Source organism: Colletotrichum fioriniae (assembly GCF_027942845.1).
Source record: "Colletotrichum fioriniae strain IMI 355084 chromosome Unknown scaffold_12, whole genome shotgun sequence".
In the NCBI taxonomy this organism is placed as follows: Eukaryota; Fungi; Ascomycota; class Sordariomycetes; order Glomerellales; family Glomerellaceae; genus Colletotrichum; species Colletotrichum fioriniae.
In genome coordinates, this window is record NW_027076848.1 from 485,005 (window position 1) to 504,656 (window position 19,652).

The 19,652-nt window shown below is 51.1% G+C and overlaps 8 protein-coding genes across 8 annotated transcripts; 2 read left to right on the top strand and 6 right to left on the bottom strand.

Annotated features, from left to right (window-relative positions):
- Window positions 1–130: 130 nt before the first annotated feature.
- N0V96_009341 (uncharacterized protein) lies at window positions 131–506 on the bottom strand (the record flags this gene model as incomplete). The annotated part of the gene is made up of 2 exons (XM_053195972.1): window positions 131–334; window positions 423–506. 2 exons carry the CDS (start codon window positions 504–506, stop codon window positions 131–133), a joined length of 288 nt encoding a protein of 95 aa, XP_053046705.1.
- Window positions 507–1,028: 522 nt separating this feature from the next.
- N0V96_009342 (uncharacterized protein) lies at window positions 1,029–2,709 on the bottom strand (the record flags this gene model as incomplete). The annotated part of the gene is made up of 3 exons (XM_053195973.2): window positions 1,029–1,694; window positions 1,748–2,592; window positions 2,676–2,709. The coding sequence occupies 3 exons, from the start codon at window positions 2,707–2,709 to the stop codon at window positions 1,029–1,031; spliced, it is 1,545 nt and encodes a 514-aa protein (XP_053046706.2).
- Window positions 2,710–5,169: 2,460 nt separating this feature from the next.
- N0V96_009343 (uncharacterized protein) lies at window positions 5,170–6,030 on the bottom strand (the record flags this gene model as incomplete). The annotated part of the gene is made up of 1 exon (XM_065758618.1): window positions 5,170–6,030. One exon carries the CDS (start codon window positions 6,028–6,030, stop codon window positions 5,170–5,172), a length of 861 nt encoding a protein of 286 aa, XP_065612683.1.
- A 395-nt stretch (window positions 6,031–6,425) lies between these two features.
- Window positions 6,426–8,603, bottom strand: N0V96_009344 (uncharacterized protein; the record flags this gene model as incomplete). The annotated part of the gene is made up of 3 exons (XM_053195975.2): window positions 6,426–6,450; window positions 6,748–7,212; window positions 7,861–8,603. The coding sequence occupies 3 exons, from the start codon at window positions 8,601–8,603 to the stop codon at window positions 6,426–6,428; spliced, it is 1,233 nt and encodes a 410-aa protein (XP_053046708.2).
- A 908-nt stretch (window positions 8,604–9,511) lies between these two features.
- N0V96_009345 (uncharacterized protein) lies at window positions 9,512–10,849 on the top strand (the record flags this gene model as incomplete). Its single annotated transcript, XM_053195976.2, has 2 exons — window positions 9,512–9,538; window positions 9,605–10,849. The coding sequence occupies 2 exons, from the start codon at window positions 9,512–9,514 to the stop codon at window positions 10,847–10,849; spliced, it is 1,272 nt and encodes a 423-aa protein (XP_053046709.2).
- Window positions 10,850–11,094: 245 nt separating this feature from the next.
- N0V96_009346 (uncharacterized protein) lies at window positions 11,095–11,928 on the bottom strand (the record flags this gene model as incomplete). The annotated part of the gene is made up of 1 exon (XM_053195977.2): window positions 11,095–11,928. One exon carries the CDS (start codon window positions 11,926–11,928, stop codon window positions 11,095–11,097), a length of 834 nt encoding a protein of 277 aa, XP_053046710.2.
- Window positions 11,929–12,555: 627 nt separating this feature from the next.
- N0V96_009347 (uncharacterized protein) lies at window positions 12,556–13,923 on the top strand (the record flags this gene model as incomplete). The annotated part of the gene is made up of 1 exon (XM_053195978.2): window positions 12,556–13,923. One exon carries the CDS (start codon window positions 12,556–12,558, stop codon window positions 13,921–13,923), a length of 1,368 nt encoding a protein of 455 aa, XP_053046711.2.
- A 707-nt stretch (window positions 13,924–14,630) lies between these two features.
- Window positions 14,631–15,181, bottom strand: N0V96_009348 (uncharacterized protein; the record flags this gene model as incomplete). Its single annotated transcript, XM_053195979.2, has 2 exons — window positions 14,631–15,027; window positions 15,081–15,181. 2 exons carry the CDS (start codon window positions 15,179–15,181, stop codon window positions 14,631–14,633), a joined length of 498 nt encoding a protein of 165 aa, XP_053046712.2.
- Window positions 15,182–19,652: the final 4,471 nt, after the last annotated feature.

The following is a 19,652-nucleotide window of genomic DNA, read 5'->3' on the forward strand; positions in this document are numbered from 1 at the left end:
AATATGGAACCAAATGTCGTCGTAGACTCGCAGTAGTATTAGATAGATATACTAGCACCTCGTAACCACATTGTGATGTCGTATTTATACAGATTCCATCGTGATAACATATCGTCATGCCCCATGACCCTTACTCCTTCTTGCTAGCAGCCCCCTCCGTCTTCATCCCCTCACACCCAAACGCCTTGCCAGCAATCTCCTCCGCCTTGCCGTACCCCTGCGTTGATGCATCACGCTGCTCGCCAGCAGCCTTCATCGTCGACGCGGCATGCGCCTTATCCTGTTCTCCAGACGAGGTCCAGGCGTGCGAGCCAGTGACGCTGCCAATTGCGGCCTGTGTCCATCCTGTCAGTATCACTACTTGGCCAATTGTTGCTGCTGAGATTTTGAGATTTTGATGCAATGCATGTCTATTATCTTACCTCAGCGGCGCCCTTGATGTACTCAGCGTGGCCGGCGATGAGGCCGGGTTGTTGGGCGTTGTTGTCTTTGTTCTGGGAAGACATTATGTGAGAACGCGGTAATTTCTTTCTTTTTGAGTTTGGAAAAAGATTTGAGGAACACGATGAATCGTATAATTAAGTTTGGTCAGTAAATAAAAAGAGATGAAGTCTCTTCTTGTATTGAATGACCCTTGAAGTAGTGGGATTGGACTGGCTGGAGGTTGACTGTAGTCGAGTGACACCACCCAAAGGATGACGTCAATACTCAGATCGACGTCATTAGTGCCACATCACATGATTCCCTTCCTGCTCCGAAAGGCAAGACTACCGCAAAGACAACCGCCGTTGCTACAGACCATTGCTATGGCAAAAGTAGCGTGAGAAGGGATTTATTTTTCGGTGGCACTAATGAAAAATACTCGGATTAGGTAGTGGAGTCGAACGCTATTATCGGGAATCACCGACATTTCGGCACAAGACGAGGTAGGAGTAATTTGAGGCAAACAGAACTCGACTAAGGGGTATCGATACAGCTTGAGAGCATCACCTAATCATCGGTGCATGTTATACAAAGAAGAAGTCGATCTAAACGTCAACCTTTTCAGCATGCGAAGTATTGAGGCCCTCCCTCTTGCCCTCAGCAGCGGCGATTCGGTTCTCAAAACGCCCGCCAGCACTTCGGGTACGCCAGGCGGGGATATTGGAGTCGAAAAGCTCGTCAATTTCCTCCAGACTTTTGCCAGATGTCTCTGGGTATGTAAAGAAGATGTGTATAGTCATGGCAGCGCAAAAGGCTCCAAAGATCATGTACGTCTTCCACTGGATGTTGGTGAAGGCAGGAGGCACAAAGAAGGCGAGGGCAAGATTGAACGCCCAGTTGGAGGCCGCGGCCAAACCGACACCAGTCGCACGGTACTTGAGTGGGAAGACTTCGGAAGCATAGATCCAGCCGATAGGAGCCCAGGTGAGACCGTAAACACCAACAAAGATGTAAGATAGGGCGATGACACCCTTTGCCGGGGCTCCAGTGACCTCCCATTTCAAGTTATCGTCGCCATTGACGCTGTCAACTGGGTTGCCATGGACCTTCATAACAGCGCCAGTCGTGAAATGGATGATGCAGCAAATGATGGCACCGCCGATAAGGAGAGGACGGCGGCCGAGACGATCAATGATTGGGAGGATGGCGCCGGTGGTAACGAGGAAAATAACATATTGTATGATAGAGGAAGTCAAAGCCACGTTGCCAGACTATGTAATAGGTTAGCCATGCAAAATTTAGGTCATGATCTGGAATTACTCACCATTCCTGCCATGTTAAACAGAAAAATTATATAGTATAGGGCAATATTACCGCCAAGCATTTGCTGCCAAACTTGAACACTGCATCCGGCGAGTGTGCGCTTCCAGACACGCGGTCCAAAAAGACCAAAGAAAGTAACATTCTTGGACTCGGCGGCAACGCGCGCAGCTTCCCTAACTTCATCGAGCTCGGCAAGGACAGTAGGGGCTTCGCGGTCACCACCAGCATGGAGATGGGCAAGAACCTCGTGGCACTCCTCCCACCGATCCTTCTGGCCTAGCCAACGTGGCGACTCGGGGAAGAAGAGGAGAGCGATTCCGAGGATGAGGCCAGGAATCCCTTGAATACCCCAGGCGATGCGGAATGCCTTGGGATCGTTGGGGATACTGACAATACAGCCGTAAGAGATAAGGTACATGATGAGAATGCCCCATTCGATTGACCATTGTTGAATGCCGACGATACGCCCACGGATGCGAGAGGGAGCCAATTCAGCAAGATAGACGCAGCATTGGGAACTTGTGATACCGATGGCCAGACCAGAGACAACGCGACCAGCAATGAGGTGGGCGACATTCTGGGAGGAGCATTGGAGAACAGCACCGATGACCCAAATGACAGAGGCAAGCTTGAGAGCGCCACGACGGCCGTATGAATCGGCCAAGAAGCCAGCGACTAGAGCACCAACAAGGGAGCCGCCAGACATGGAGGCCGTGATGCCGCCCTGGAGGGTCGAGCTCGGGTGTCCGAAATATTCTTTGTAGGAGTCGGCGCCGATCCACGCACTCATGGAACTGATATCGAAACCGAAAAGCATACCGCCTATGGTGCCAAAGGCGGCGAGCGCTACAAGTCACTGATCAGCATCTAGGTCGTAGTGATATGGCAATGCCGAATGGGGAGGAGAAGGTCAGACAGAGGGTGCGTACCGTAGATGTTGTAAATGCGAAACATAATGGGCATGAGGTTGTGCCTTTTCAAGGCGTTCCTGGTATACTTGGAAGTCAAATGGCGATATGAATCAAAGGGCGACAGGCTGCGATGCTGCAGTCAGTCCAAGCCTGGATCCGCGAGAGGCAAGTTGGACAGTTGGAAGGTACGAAGAAGAGTTATATAGATGGTGAAGTCTGGTGTCCAACAAGATTTCCCACACAGCCAACCGACTAACACCGAGAGGCGCGCCTTTGAGAGATTCAAACAAAAGTGGCCCACATGCTCCGACTACCTTGGGTGGCGTCTCATTGAAGAGCCGGTAACGGGCGGCTGAGCGGGTGGTGGAGATCTCGGGCAGAGGCTCTGAGGTAAAAGTGCCGTAAAGGCATGGCCCGAGATGCGAAGGCAAGGCTACCCGGCAGGCGGCAAGCGTGTTGAAGCCATCTCAGAGTGACAGCGAGTGACTGAGTCGCAAACGTGCTGCGATATCATCGAGTCGTGTTAAGCGCACGTATCAGAAGGCGGAAAAGTCAAAGAGTCCAGAGCGGACGACGTCATGTTCAACTGAGAAGCCAAGCACATGGTCTTGTCTGTCTGGGGCACCGAGCGCGTGGAGCACTAGAGATGTTAGCCCAGTCGTATCAAATGGTCCAAACCCAGGATGGCGTGGGATGATGGGCTAATGTGTGAATGGTTGGAGTTTGGACTGGAGGGCAAAGGGAAAGATGTGGGGATACAGACTCTGGGGCCTTTTGGAGGTACCTTAAGCATCGAATCATGGAGGATCACCGCCGAGAGAGAGACCGTAGGACGTGAGGGGAACCCGGGAAAGAAGGGGAAAGTGCAAGGGGGCAACACCTACCGGTATTGAGGCGAGTACTGGTAGGGAAGGAGGGGAGATTGGGGAAAATTGGGGGAAGGTGCAGCACGACGGCGACTTCCTTTCAACTCAGACTTTCTTTCACCCAGCAAAATCCGGGCAAGGGAGGTACCTTAAGGTAGGTAACTGAGATGGAGCAAAGAGCAGAAAGAGGCCTCTGATTCCAATGCCATAGCCGGGCCAGTCATGTTGTGTCGAGCCGCAAGAATTAGAACTCCGAATGGCACCTCTTCCTGCCCGATTCCTACGTATTTTCGTGGCCTTGGCTTCCTCAACCACGGGAATTAAAGTAATTGTGCCATACAAATTCAGTAATCGAGACAATGACCAATCAACGCGTGACGGAGTTCGTGCCTCGGGCAGTTTTCTGGGGCTCACCAAGATCTGCGTTAGACCTTTCCATAAGAAGGATAGCGCTGTCTCCATTTCTCCGGCACCCGCACCTGTTGCGTCCGTTTGTGGCTCTCTGGTAAGGAAAGCCTGGGGCCCGTATGGATGCAATGCTGCGTCACTTTAATCCCACTCTCATGAGCCTCTCATTCGCTTCTGAGTTTCCATAAGTGGGCAAACAACGTCCAACGGTCTACGAATACATACGTAGCAATATCTCTGCTTGCTCCGGCCCATTCCGACTTAGTACAAATTCTTGGCTTCAGCGACATGCACCAGGCACGGAATCCGGCCGAGTTTGCCGTGTTGCCTCATGATCATCATTGACACGTCTCAGCAACGCCCTGCAGAGCCTCAAGAGTAACTTACCTTGGCGGGAAAATAAGCAAGAAGCACGGTTTTCAAATTGAGGCGTTTGGTGGAATAGGCACGTAAGCCTTGGTCTCGACGCCATAACCCCGTCGGTTCCCTTCCTCGTGGCTGGGCGACGTGATCCACGTTGGCGCCGAGACGCTCAGAGGATACGGAAGGTAGGGAGCCGGCCCCCCACTTCAAGCACCTTCCCTCGGGCCTCCCGTCCCCCATCCAAGATTCTCCTCCCAATCCTCCCGGCTTCCAAATTTACTCAAAATGGCCATCCATGAAATGAGTTGGTATGCAAGTTTGCTGAGAAGCTTATACTGCTAAAGACTGAATCACAGGTAAGGTAGATGGTGTCAAGAGACGCGAGGCTTCGCTTCCTTGCGCAGGAACGCCAGGGCGAGCACGGAGGCTGCCCCGCTGGCACTTTCCGCCCTGCTTCGATCACTCCCGAAAAGAAAACGTCTTGGCAAAGGCGAGTTTTTCCATCACTGTGGCCATGCCTCAAAGTGATAGGTATTGAGAAGCACCGCCGCGGCTGTTGAACGGAGTCAAACCATTTTTGATTTGTTGTGTCCTGATACCCAACCACGAACTTCTTGAAGCCTCTTACGTCTCTGTGGATATCCCCCCCCCCCCCGTCTTTCCTAATAATACATGCTGTAGCTCAATCCATACTCTATCATGTAACGTGAACCGTGTCTGACAACTCTCCTTCATACTCAGGCAGCTGGAGCAGATGACCCAGGGGCTGACGGCCCAGGGGCACTACTGGATCCCGCCGGAGCATCACCATAATCTCTATGATACTCCTCCAGCCAGGCATCAATCTTTGCAATAAGAGCATCGAGACCCTGTATCTAACGGTCAAAGCCCCTCATCATGTCATTGAGCGCCCCACTCATCCTCATAACCGGCCAACTCTGTTCCTGGCCTGAGAGTTTCCTGAGGTCGTCTTCAATACGAGTCTTTTCAGCGACTGCCGTATGTCGATTCACCATCATCGTGGTCTTGATTCGGCGAATAGCCTTGTACTCCAACGGCGTCTTGAAGCCTCGTTCGTCGCCTCTGGCCCTCGTACTGCCAAAGGCATTTGACAAAATATCTGCCTCCATTCCCTGGCAGATGTCCGTCAGGCCTTGAAAGCTGAAGTGGCCACTTGAAGAGGGATCGAGAGAAGGGGGGTTGACCACGAGAGAAGGGTTGGATATCTGAGGAATAGAAGAACCGGGTTGAGTGAGAGTTTCGTTGCCGCGACGAGCAGGAAGCGGGGGTAAAACGACAGGAGGATTTAAGGCCCGGGCTGCAATGACGGGGCGAGGGTTGATAGCGGGAGGGGCCTGGCCAACAGCGTTGATGAGGGGAGGATTCTGTTCCAGAGGAGCAAAAGCCTGGGTCGGGGGGTTGCCGGGATGATGGAAATGAACCGGAGGCGCAATGACTGAAGAAGCCTGTGCCGAGTGATTGGAGACTGAAGAAGCCTTAGCTGGAGGGTCGTCGATTGCAGAAGCCTCGGTCGGAGGATTGTTGGGAGAAGAAGGCAGAGGACCAACGTGAGGAGAGCTCTCAACTTTGATAACCGGAGAGACCTCAATCGAAGGGAGGATAATGGGATTCTCGTGTTCCTGCCGGCATGTTAGTACCTCTTCCAAGATGTCTGCGACTACGAGCTGCGAAAGTTGGGGGGTTGGGGATGCACCAACCTCTGTTGACTCGGCCATATTGAAACACAATGTTCTTGCTCGACTGAATGATTCGAAATGGGCCTGTATGTTGTCGTTAGGATAGATGAAAGAGTCGTTCCAAAAATGTTGGGAGTGATGGAGGTGGGAAGAGAGAAGAGGTTGCAATTGCATGCACCTGAGGATGTAAACAAATCGCTGCGCAAGACATGGCCTCCTTCCAACCTAATAAATCTTTGTCAACTACGCTCCTTCCTTCTGACGTCCAGTGTGTGTTGCCAGCCTCACTCATGCCCTGGGATGACGGAAAGAACAATTGCCAGAAACCAGACCAACGAGTAAAGATAAGTACTTACGGAAGTAGCAACGTGCTGCGAGTTTCAGCGGGAGAAACAACAATAAAGCCAGGCTCAAGCATCGGGGTCAACAAAAACTTAGTCAATCCTTGCGAGCTTGCCACTGTTTGCACAAAAGTTCTGGCAGCAGCTGCTGCGAATCAGCTAGTCTAGATATACAATCATCGTGACGAAGGGAGCTCTGACAACATCATCGTTGAATTTTCACATCAAGACTATTTCATCCATGCTCTGATCATCATGAACAGCCTCTCCTCTCATGATCCCATGCACGTAGCACTCTCCAACTAGCCTATGCCTCCTGTTATCAACCTTTCTCAGAAGGTATGGTATATGGCAACCGTCCAAAATGTGAATCTCGTCCCCCACCTTGCTTGTCTCCGGCACCAGCCCCAAGTACCCCTTATCAGTGAAGCACAGCCTACGATTCCGCACCGCATGCACCATTGAGGTCCTCACATCCTGGAACGTCTTTCCTGCCGTGCGTGTCTTGAGATTTGCTAGCTCCAACTTCCCCTTGCCTGCTGGCCGCCTCTGTCGTGCAGAGTACGTTTGTCCCGGGAGGGACGGGGACAGCCCTGTGGATTCGTCGAGGAGAAGAGATATAACCTCTTCATAGGCCGTCGGCGCCTTGGCCATTTCGGTCACGTCTTTTCCGGCGACCAGGGTCTGCCAGAAGGCAGAAAAGACGGTTCCACTGCCTGGATACTCTTCTAGCTTTGTGACAAAGGAGCGCATGTCTTTCAAGTCTTCGTTGGCAGTGGTTGGATCGTCGAGACTCAGTTCTGGATTCGTGAAGGTGGCACTGACTTTTGCAATAGTGTCCACTGAAATACCATACAGCCGCAGCTCGTTCTTATTCTTGCTTTCTAAAGGCGGATGAAGTCTGCCAATTTCGATTGTGAGATGGCCGCATGCCATGTACGGGGTTGTTGTGGTAGTAGAGTGTCCCAATGAGTGTGTTCGACGGGTATTTCTCCAGTCTGGTACCCACGAGGGCAGGTCGAGAGACTCATGGTCTACGCAGGTAAGGACCACGCCAAGTCTCAAGCTGCTTTTGTTGTCATTCAGGTGACGCGTCGTTATGTCGCGATAGAGATGAGTCACAAGAAACTCGTCTGCGTAGCTTGGTTTAATCGCAGACCTATCTTGTTCTTGACAGACACCAAGCAGGCCATACACCTTATCCCGATTATCGTAGCACTTGGCTTCCCTGGACTCTACCAACAGGTCGAACAGCGGCATATTCACACTATGATAGCTTGACTTCATGCTGCTGAGGTGCTGTACCGACTCACAAAGATCCCTCTGAAAGTCAAGTGCACGGCTTCCAGAATTGAACTTCTCCCCTAGCCATCGCGAGATACCACAGGTCCAGAGATGTAGACAAGCCAATGACAAGACGTCCCACGTAGTCATATGATTGCCGCACACGACCCAAGAGTCGAACGAGAGAATGACTTCCTGAATGATCCACAGTCGTGTGAACCACGGGCGCGAGAGAAAGTCCCACAAGGCTTCCCAAACTTCCGAGTCCTTGGAGGGAAGATTTAGCCCCTCGAAATCATCCGGACCGATAGTCTTCTCCGTGAACTGCAAAAGCAACCTAACGTCTTCCAGCAGCTTTATGGCGGAAGCAGAATTCGAAGTTGATTCACCCAACCAGATGACGGTGTTCATCGCATTCTGGTAGATCCTCGACATCAGGGGTATCTGCTGTGCCTTCTCTTCATTGTCGTCTTGGTTGATGCAGATCTGGTCAATCCACATCACCACCGAGGAGTGTTCTTGCCGAAAAGCCCTCAAAGCAAGCGCGAGGGACTTTGTGATATTCTTGACGTGACCTTCGCACTCAATTGTCTCATCGAACACATTTGGGCCCCATGTATAGCTGAGCGCCGTGTACACCATTGGCGCTGCAGATCCATCGACAGCGAGAGCAAAGCTTGCCTTGAGTTCGAGTGAGCAGTGACGGAGACGGCCACGTAACTTGTCGGCGCCAGTGCCTGGCAAGATCTCGAGCACGCGGATCTCGAAAGGGTCGAGTATGGGACGGTAAAGAGATGAAGGTTGGGCTTGGGCTGGTATCTTGGTGGCATCCTTGGTCGATGCCCACGTACGGACCAGTTCCCTTTCCTCATTATCGAGCTCGGGTCCATCAACACCTGCAAGACTGAACTTTTTGTCGACATTGAAGTTGATCCAGTATTCCGATCTCAAGGATTTCTTAAAGAATTGAGTATCGCTGGCCGACATCTTGAGGTTCAGAACGGTGACGCAGAGTCTCGCTCGCGCAAAATCAGGCTGTCAGATTCATGGAGAAGTAGGAAATGCAGCAGGTGTCAGCTTCGTGCACGAAATCATCTGGCGGAGATGGGGTGGACTGTAAGCTGCGGCATTTCCTTCGCTGTGAGTGGACAGCTAAGTCTTAGCATTGCTTGCCCCCTGCGATCTAACGCCAATGCCACGTTAGGCTGGCTTAGCTGAGGATGTCTAACAGCTCCAGATGGTAACGAGAATTGATGCAGGCTATGACCAACGCCGACGGAGATGGGAAAGGCTTTTCCTTTGACTTCTTTGGAATACTCTTTGGGCAATTGGGACTGGGCAGGTAGTTAGAATTGGATCGTCAAGTTTCCCCTCAGCAAGCAAGTCACAAGTAGAATGGCTGATTGACTGCGCTAAAAGATCGCACATATTACTTCCCTTGACAATAGAGTCACGAAGACAAGAACCGAAGAGCCAACTCAATATCAGAAATTGAGGAAATTAAGATCATGATATACACTGTACTTTGATTGGGGAATCCCTTGACATCGGCCGTCCGAACGCCGAAGATAGGAATCCGAACCGGAGTTTTGGGGATCGGCGAAAGTCCGACGGCGTGAAGCCATGATATGGAGCCGTCCCGTGCAACACGGAAACACGGCAGAACGGTGTCAGTTTGGTTCCCGGGTTCCGGCATTAACTTTCCTTCAACGATTTACAATCGCATGGTTTGGTGTCCTTAAGAATCTGCGGAAGGCGTTGGAGTTGTTACAAAAAGGCCGACAAAAGACATCATGTGTGCCAAGGAAAGATTTAAAGAAAACTCAGTCCCTCGCATTGTACGAACGTAAGAAGCAACTATTTCAACTAACACAGACTTACCAGCCACAACCAATATGACTGCAGTAAAGGAAATTAGAAAGGTAACTATGATCTTCGTGTTTCGATATCCTGGCCCGTCCGAGTATTTCTGACAACAGCACTCATAGATCATCATCATTGGCGGTGGCCCTGCTGGCATACTTGCTGCGCTCCAGCTGAAGAAGGCCAATGGAATCACGCCAGTAGTATACGAAATCCGTCGCCAACCAACAACACTCGGCGGAGCGATCGGCATTCCTTCAAACGGTCTCCGACTACTCGATCGTCTTGGACTGTATAATGATGTTGCAGCTCGAGGTGCACTGACGCCGAAGCTCGTCTTATACGCTCTGAAGGGCTGCGTTATGGGTGAGATGGATCTATCATCCTGGAGTGAGCAGCAAACCGGCTTCGGATACTTGCGTGTCCAGCGAACCGACTTGATGGACGTCCTCCTGGGCGCCGCTAAGCAAGCAGACATTCAAATACACTACGGCAAAGCCGTGGAGAAAATTGAAGAACGAGACAACACCGTGACCGCCCGGTTCGCCGACGGAACGGCAGACACAGCCGACTTTCTCCTCGGCTGCGATGGTATCCACTCTGCCGTACGGAAACTCTACATTGATCCAGTCTCCGCGCCCGAGTACTCTGGCTTTGCGAACATGTTCGCTCTAGTTCGACCAGACGAGGTGTGCCCCAGAGCCACGTCTATCGAAACCATGAGCGCGACGCTCACCTCTGACGGACTTTTCGTCATTGCCCCGACGACACCAAACCGCGATCTACTCTACTGGTTCTTCTCCCGCGAAGTTGCTCTTCCGTCTTTTGGCAATGTCCGTGGTGGATGGGAGGAGCGCGGGAAAGAAGCGGCAGACACATTCAAGGCGACCCTTCTTGATCTCTTGGGAAGTCAAAGGTCTGATTGGATGGACATGGTGCACGAGATTATCAACAACACAAATGCTGTCCAGTTCTACCCGATTTACAAGATGCCGCGGGGAAGACCGTGGTCGAGGGGCCGTTGCATGGTTCTCGGTGACGCTGCCCACGCGATGCCGCCGCACGCTAGTCAGGGTGTTTCCATGGCTTTAGAAGACGTCTTCTTATTCTCAAAGATGTTAAAGAGCAACGCTGATAGCCTGGAAGACGCGATGCAGGCATATGAGAAAAAGCGCAAGGTGCGGACGGAAGCGATGCTGGACAAGGCGGAGTCGAATGGATCCTTGCGCAAGTCAACTGCGCCTTGGCGTCTTCGAGCTATGGAGCTGGCTATCTCGGGAGGATTGTGGGTCTCCAAGACCACGGGTATCGGCAAGATGGGCTTCGGACAGAAGCCTCTAGCTTATGATGTCGAAGAAGAACAGTTTTGATGCAGAATCTGGAGGAGTCGGTTGCGTGTTTGTTTGAGTTCGTCATGATAAGTTGTACGGATACCTTAAGTCACTGTAGAAAGTTTTAAGTAGAGTCTGGCCTACAAATATGCTGTTTTGAATACTACCTTAGGTACTGCCTTATAATATCTGTCCAAGGCTTCAAAACGGAGATGACTCTCAGCATATGGTGGGCGATATTACATCATGTTGAGATATCTAATTGATGTAGTCTAATCAGTTCCTCAAGCCTTTCCTGCTGAGCCAAACCAATGCATGTAAGTTTCGCACGCTTTCTGCATTTCCTTCGTACCAGCTTCAATTGTCGCGGTAATCGGACGACCCCTTGCTGTTTCTTGTGTCGGGACATAGTGGTTGTTGATTCCCTTGTTGATGTTAATCTTCGTCACTCCAGCTTTGATGCAGCGATTGTAGATCTCCTCTGTAAAGGGATCCGCCCCATGAAGAATGAGCCTAACTCGATCTCCAACTGCCTTGTTGGTATTTTCGAGCCGGTCGTACTCCAGCTTGATCCCCCGCGGACCATATTCACCATGAACGTTGCCGAAAGCGGGTGCCAGCATCTCGATTCCAGTCGCGACAAACTCTTCAGCTTGCTCTGGTGTAGTGAGAACACCCTCAAGATCTATCGTCTCAGCCACACCGTCTTCACCACCCTCGATTCGCCCGGGCTCTGCCTCCGTCGCGATACCGCGTTGATGACAGTAATCAACAAGCTCGCGAGTAAGAGCCAGATTCTCTTCCTTCTCGTAGTGGCTCATGTCAACCATGATACTGTCAAAGCCATCGGGGATGTCTGCGGCGCGGCGAACCAGCTCCGGTGTCTGGCAATGATCGAGATGCAGTGATACGGGGACTGAGGAGCTGTGGCAGAGTTCTGCTGCGGCTTTGACAAGGGCGCTGCCTGCGTACTCCATCGCCCAAGGGAAGAGCTGAACGACTGCGGGCGAAGAGGTTGCTTCTGCTGCTCTGACGGATGCCACCACGGCTTCGAGATTGTAGCAGCAGAACCCCGCAACTGCATAGCCGCCCTCATTTGCAGCATTGACGATTTTCATCGTTCGATTTTCGGCGAGAGGCGGTCGAACCATCTTGAAAACAGGAGTTTTGACGAGACTTGAGGTAGCTTTACGGTACTCAGTGAGTTGAACTGTTGGGAGTGGCGTAGAATCGGCAAATTTTGTGAAACCCTTTTAATTCAGTTTTGGCAAGGAACTCAAGGATGTTAATAATCACTAGAACGAGGAGACAGGAACGAATTTATGTTCAAGTTCCAACGATGAAGCAATTAGGGAAGCTAGATTCGCAACTGTTGTCGATCGGTGATGTGGATTGCGGGGGAATCCAGGACTGGGGCGGAAATGGGCCGATTTTCCGCGCGAGCCGTGGTTACGGAGTGAAATCGGAGCAGTACTCGGTTCGGGAAAAGGCCGTCGTCACCCCGAGCTACCGACCTCTACCGAATCGACGGGTTACCTGGATCCGAGGTCATCTCTGATTCGCGGTCACCAATCTGTCTGCTCTTCCTAATAGTACTTAATCTTTGGGGGTCATGTCTCCGGTCACGGATTGCAAGAATCCGATTACCTCCATCAACATCCTTGGCTCCTCAAACTTGTCTCGACTCTTCTCTTAGACATTCTACAACACATACACGCACTGTGTTATCCTCCGTCGAAGACACAATGGACCCAAGCAAACAGCCCACCGCTTTCATTGGTCTTGGGGCTATGGGGTTTGGAATGGCAACTAATCTTGTCCGTCTTGGATATCCGGTCACAGGATTCGATGTTTATGGGCCGACTCTGGACAAGTTTAAGGCAGCAGGAGGCCTCACAGCTACAAGTCCACCCGAAGCTGTTATGGGCAACGAGTTCTGTGTTGTCATGGTTGCCACGGCGGAACAGGCGCAAGGCGTCTTGTTTGAAGGTGACGCTCCGGCCCTATCGGCCCTTCAGCAAGGAGCGGTGGTGCTGTTATGCTCGACAGTACCATGCGCTTACGTTCAAGGTCTTCACAAAGAGCTTGTTGCAAGGAATAGGGGCGACATTGCTCTGGTGGATTGTCCCGTGTCCGGAGGTGCTGCTAGAGCTGCAGCTGGTACTCTATCGATCATGGCCGGCGCAGGAGAGGAAGCTATTCGACGGGGGCTTCACCTGTTGAAGGCCATGTCGGATCCCGAGAAGCTTTACATTGTCAAGGGCGGCATTGGCGCTGGAAGCAACATGAAGATGTGCCATCAGGTACTCGCGGCCAACCAGATCCTCTCGTCGAGCGAAGCGTTGGGCTTTGCAACGCACCTGGGCTTAGATCTCCCAATTACTGGCGAGAAAATCATCAAATCAGAGGGTTGGAGCTGGATGTTTGAGAACCGACTACCACGCATGCTGGACGCTCAATTCGGACCTTTGGCTAGCGCGGTCACGATCATTCTTAAAGACACCAGCATCATTACCTCAGAGGCGCGCCGGGCCGGATTCCCCACTCCGATGACCTCTACGGCGGAGCAGGCCTATTTCTTAGCCCTTGGAAAAGGCTACGGGCCAGACGACGATGCCAGTCTCATCCGATTATACATCGAAGGAGCGGGAAAGGTTGGGCAGGTCAAGCCTACCGTCACGTCCGAAGAAGGCAAGCTGAGCCTCGTCGTCAACCTTCTACGTGGCATCCATCTTTGCGCGGCAGCCGAGGCAATCGCTTTCGCGCGCTTTGTTGGTCTGGACTTGGAGCAGGTTTTTGAGCTCTGCATTAACGCTGCCGGTGGAAGCACCATGCTTTCCGGCGAGGGCCGACGCATTGTGGATGCCATCGCGGCCGGAAAGTCTACACACGATTGGGCTGCCTCTGGTAACGAAAGTCTGCTACAGACAATATCACACGACCTCCAGGAGGCGGTCGATGAGGCACAAAGACTGAAGCTACCGCTGTTTCTCGGAACACAGGCTCTCAACTTGATCCGTGGTGTTTTGCTGACTGCCGGGCCAAATGCGCCTGCTTTGGCACTTGGATCCGTCGTCAATGGTTGGACCGCAAGAGGTAACCCCGCGGCATAGTGTGGGATTACGTAGATGGCCCACATCTTGGCACCATTTCACTATCTTTGGACTTGTTTTGGGCGTCAGCGTTCGGCGGACGATGCAACGAGATAGAGCCATGGGTTCCACGCGGAAAAGTGTTATCCGCATTTCCGTCTTATACACGAGTCATCTCAGAGCTGGAGAGTAATATCGTTAACACAGCGTTTGACTTTGGCATTGTTTGATTTTACTGAGCGCGATCATCAAACAACTGCCCTAATTCGATTGCAAAACAGTTGTTTCCAGACTTCTACAAAATGACTTTGCAAGTTACATGCACTTCATTCCTGTTGTGACTTACCTGGTTTGAAATTGGCAACAAGTCTTTTCACAAGCAAAACTTCGCCTTCGACTTTCAAAATTTTGCGAGAAGTACTTACAAGTCTGATGACCATTCGCTTGTGATGATCGTTCCATTGCAAAGTTCACATGCGCTAGTAGAGTTGTAAGGACGACAACGGTTGACTACGAAAAGGTGAACATTAAGAGAAAGAACTTTTGTACAATTATTAAATGATAATGCTGTATCAAACAGCACGGCATGAGTAAAGAAGAAAGCCGCCCATGAACCTCACCCAAAAGCTCTAATGTTGAATCCAGCAACTATCAGCACCCATATCCTCAAGTATAGCACCGGTTCTCCAAACTCCAACTAACTGAAACTTCTCAAGATTGAAATGCGGCTAGGCCTTGAATGCCTTAGCAACCGAGGGAGGAGCCGCCGGCGCCGGGGCGGATGGGGCAGCGGCTGCAGGTGCTCCGGGAGCAGGGGCCTTGGCTGGGGCAGCGGCCGGAGCGGCACCGGCAGCGGGAGGTTGAGCTCCAGCAGCCGGAATGGCATCCGGCTTCTCGGGCTTCTTCTCCTTCTTGCCCTTCTTCTTGCCCTTCTTCTTCTTCTTCTTCTTTTTCTTGCCCTCGGCTTCGACTTCGCCTGGATTTGTGACGTCGTCAACTTCCTCGACCTCTTCGAATTCGTCCATGTCGTCCTCAGGTGTCGCGTCGAGATTCAAGGCCGACGGAGGAGGCTGGGGAGGCTGGGCTTGGCGGGCTATGATGCCAGTGTCATGCAGAGACATATCACTGACGTAATGTCAGCTTGAAGATACAGAACAAGTATTGGAGTGATTACTTACTGGAAAGTCTGGGCATCCTCTATTTTGGTTACCGAGACCGGAAGGGCGTCGATGCTGACCGCCAGGGCCGACAACGTGAGAAGAGCGTTGAGAAACTTCATCTTGAAGTATCTCGTAGTCGATGTGAGAAGTTGAAGACGGTCAATCAAGAGAGGCTGGAGTGTGAAGTGGGTTGAATGATGAGGAAAGAAGAACCAACTTGAGGTGGAAGCTCGCCTAGATCTTATAGTAATCCTTTTCAAACGCTTGACGACGAGATAACATATTAAAACCACGATTCTTTGGCAAATAAAAAGAGCATGACAACGGCGGTGACGACAGAATCAGTCGTCTCAACACGCCTCTCAAAGGTTGTCGGTGGTCCAACGGGCTGAGGAACTCAATCAGAGAGCACCGACCGCCCCACGGAGGCTCCGTGTAACGGTTCGCGAACTCGACAAAGTTCCAAGGCTCACGGTCACTTGGCCCCGGCTTCTCCGTGAGGGCCGTTGATGAGCTGGGCAATTCTCCTCAAAGACGAAGAACAGGGTTCATAGGCAGCCCATGGCGTGATAGTCCACCACCTCTTTGCGAGACTGTGGACGCTGGGGCCATGGCTCTGCGTTCTACGAACACGGACAGTTGGGGACTAAAAGCCGTTCGTCCAGTCTCAACGTCACTTGACAGGCCGGTTTTCTATCAAAGGTGTGCTCGCCGCCCGTCCGCGCAGTATGAAAAGCTTCTCTAATCCGAAATATTGTAAGATTTCCTCGGCGAGTACGAGCACCGCACAGGGAGCTTTCAACCTCCATCATGAGTTGATATACGATGTCCTCACGAGAGCCCGAGTGACGTCGTAAGCTCACGTTGGAGCCGCGCTACATGAGCTTCCATGCATAGTTCTATGCATGTTTATTTCATTTTGCGGAGCACCTTCAGTCGAGACGCGCACAGTCTCCCCTCTAATCTCGGCCGGTACCTTGCGTGCTCCAGCCGTTGATAATGGGTCGCTTGAGTTGTGTTCAGATCAGACTTTGCATTCAAATGAGATTTTCCAACGGCAACGGTAGCTTCCGAGTTGTTCGGGAGCGCCGTGATGTCCAAGCCATCATTGAAGCCATCTCCTGAGCTTAGACATCGGGGAAGGCTTCCCGACGTGACCGCAAGGTTTGACCCTTTCATTTAGAAGAATGCCAATTGATTATCCCAGAATTTGCACCAAAGGGCCTCGAAAACCTTTTGTGTGACCTTTTGATGTTATCTCAGTTCCTACAAGCCATCCACCAAATCCTAGCATCCAGAAGGCGAGGAGCAGAGTATCGACCGAGGTGGAAGCATTACCATTGGGGTTGGGAATTGTACATTTGCGTCTAGCCCGTTGCATATGTTCTTTGTTGCCCGATTGCAGGGTAGTATTCGGGAGGCCGCCTCTTTCTTTGGGAAAGTATGTCTGTCCATGGTTCTAACTAAAGCTTTCTTACCTATATCTGGATAAACTTTGGAGAGGATGTTCCGAGTTTCGCAGTACCGGACAAATTCCTTTGAAACGCCGTCTCGGCACAACTTAGGTAAGGCACTAGCCATAGAAATCTTACCCAAGTTTTCCATATCATCACAATTCTGAACTTTTGGTGTGCTGAAAGTCGGCAGGAAGCCGAAAAGGTGGATAGTGCCCACTGATAGCTCACAGACATAAGTCGCACGCACTCATGTTTTGTCACACGAGATGATTTGGATGTGAGCAAATTAGATCACAGGAACACTATGCAAGATTTTTACTTGCCTGCAAATCGAGCCATGTGTACATGACGCTATGTGTGTTTGCAATTCATCCCCGTTGAGTCCCCCGACTTGAGTGTTTGTTGATCTGCACGGTTCGGCCCGAGAACACGAATGATACAGGACCGCTTGCAACGTGGAGGCAGAAAATAGCGAGAGGTATTTGTTAGCAATATGCACGAGCGACGCTGCAATCAACCCACGTTGCCCGGATTGAGTCGTCACGCGATGTTGGTATTTTCGTTTCCATCATCTTTGATTGAGTTCTAGAAGAGTAGCTGCGGAGGAATCCGCATCGCGTGTGCTGCGGTCAAAGAGTACATGATGCATGGATCATCTGATAGACTGAGCATATGACAGGCGCGTCCAGTGAGCTTAACTTCGTAACTAGTTGCTTTACTTTCGGTTTCGGCATTATATCATCAGCAAAGTCATTGCCATAACCTACGGTTTTAACTGAGGATATGCGTGCATTCTACTGACTTACATCCATGACGTTACGTACCTTGTCGAATGGCTTTCGTAGGTTGCTGAGATTCCCTGCGCTTGCCATAGATCTCCCTTACCAATGAGCAATTCAATTGTATTGATTCTTCTTCCACGTTTGGGTATTGTTGGAAACAGTTTGAACCTTGTGGTTGAATAAGCTTGGACATGATGGCGGCCCAAATTTTCGAAGCATACCAGTGATCTAAAATCCTAATTGTCAAGTGAACTATGACCCTGAAAGTTCATGATCGGTCTCCCAGCTTTCTGTGCCGGGCTCGTACAGTTGTTCCCACGCCTGCTTGTGCTCTTTGTCCCTGCCTAGGTGTCTCGCGACTCTACGGCCACGAAAGATTCGACAGTGTCGGCAATACAGTCTTCCAAAGTCCGATATTCCATTCCTAGAATGTTCACAGAACATTGAGTGCTAATAGTAAACACGTCTTCTGGCAATTCTAATCTGTTGTCAGTGGGTGTGATGATGACAGAGCCTGTGTTCTCAAAGCACTTACCGCCACGCGGCAAATGTTCCGATGACAGACTATGACGATATTTGACAGATCTTTTCCGAATTATGCCAATGATATCACGGTTCGAACAGTGACCGTTGGCGACGAAAAAGCGTTTGTTCCCGGCCTCGGGCTCTTCCATGGCCCGTACGTGGGCCAAAGCTATATCACGGACGCCGGCAAAAACGGGATACTAGTAGATATGAGCATACTTCTTGGTGGATTAGGGTAATATAAGAAGGTTGGCCTCGGCAGCGGGTATTGTGGTGTTCATCGACCCGTTGAGAAAGCTTCTTATGAACTGGTTTGACTCGCTAAGGGAGTCCATATCGTTCAGACGTTGCAGCACCGGACCGGAAACAAAAGGGGATAAAATGACAGACAGCGTGAAGCCCGGGGACTTCTCACTCTGAAAGTTCCACGCTGCCTTCTCTGCGAATGTTTTCCTTGCTGCGGTATCTTGTTAGGGGCATATGTATAGACTGTAAGCTCTAGGTCGGAGTTAGCTTACCTGCGTAGCCGCTAGCTGGGTTCCCCAGTGCTTCCTCGGCCATGATGGGGTTCCAATCTGTCTCGTCATACTTATGGCCGGGCCAAAGACCCTGTGACATATCCAACATAGAGACAAAGGGTCCCATAATTACCTGAGACGAATCAGCCGATATTGCAACGTGCCTGAATAAAGGTTGGCCCGTACCACTCGCTTAACCGTCGGGGCTCCCGCCTTGACAGCTTGAAGAATTATGGTGGTCCCACCAACAGCTGGATCGATCAAGTCTGCCTGGATATTCTTGACTTCGTATGTGATGGGGTTCGCAGTGTGCATGACGGGATCGAATGGGAGATTAGATCGAACGGCCTCGTCAAATGCCCCAGTTTGTCCAACGTCGGGAACGAAGACAAAGCCTAGCTTATCGGGCGAATATTCAGGAAATGATTAACTGATAACATCTGCTTTGGCTTGGCTCCGGACAGTTGTAATCACCGAGTGGCTAACCGTATGTCAGTGAGGGCTGACTAGTAGCACCTTGATAATGTGCATGGCGATGAAGCCGCTGGCGCCGGTAAGGAGCACATATGCCATGTTTTGTGATCTCGCGGGGGTAAAGTTGGCTATAAGCTTGCCGAGTGGCGAGGAGCTACCCGCAATCTAGCCTACCTCAATTGCGCGCTTCCGTTGCCCGGGCCTGTTTCGAATTACTGCCATGGTACAATAACATCGGCTATCTTTCTCTATCTACGTTAACGCCTTAGTAAGGTTGATATATCTCTTGGCTGTTGGGTCAAATTGCGGCGGCCAAAATAAAGAAGGTCTTCCCGTCCCCCAGTTTTTTACAACCCTCACATTCTTCTCTTGTGTCTACCAATACTATGCATTGAGCTAAAAGCTTCCAATTCAAGGATCAGGGATCAAGTTTATCTCTTGCTGGATGCGTTCAATGACTGGGTACGTGCCCGTGCGGTTACCATATCGAAGGTCCGACACAAGCACAAAGATTGCTTACAAGTTAGGAGCAAGATGCAACTGAAACCTAGCCTTTGTACGTCGCGCGATTGTCTAGAACACTTTGGTACGGACTCGACACAAGTATCCTCCGCAGATGTCCCATGGTGACTGTTAAAGAGTTTTGCTTTCTAGAAGTTGTCCTAGAAGTCCATAAAAGTGCTGGGCCTGTAAAGTGTTATCTGAGAGATCCCTGTACCGCCATCGTGCCAAGGCCCGATCCAGCGCGGTCCATCTCGTTCGACGTGGCGATAATTGCCAACCTCCTACATCTATCTGCTCCTGTAAATAGCGCCGTACCGTTGATCTTGTTAT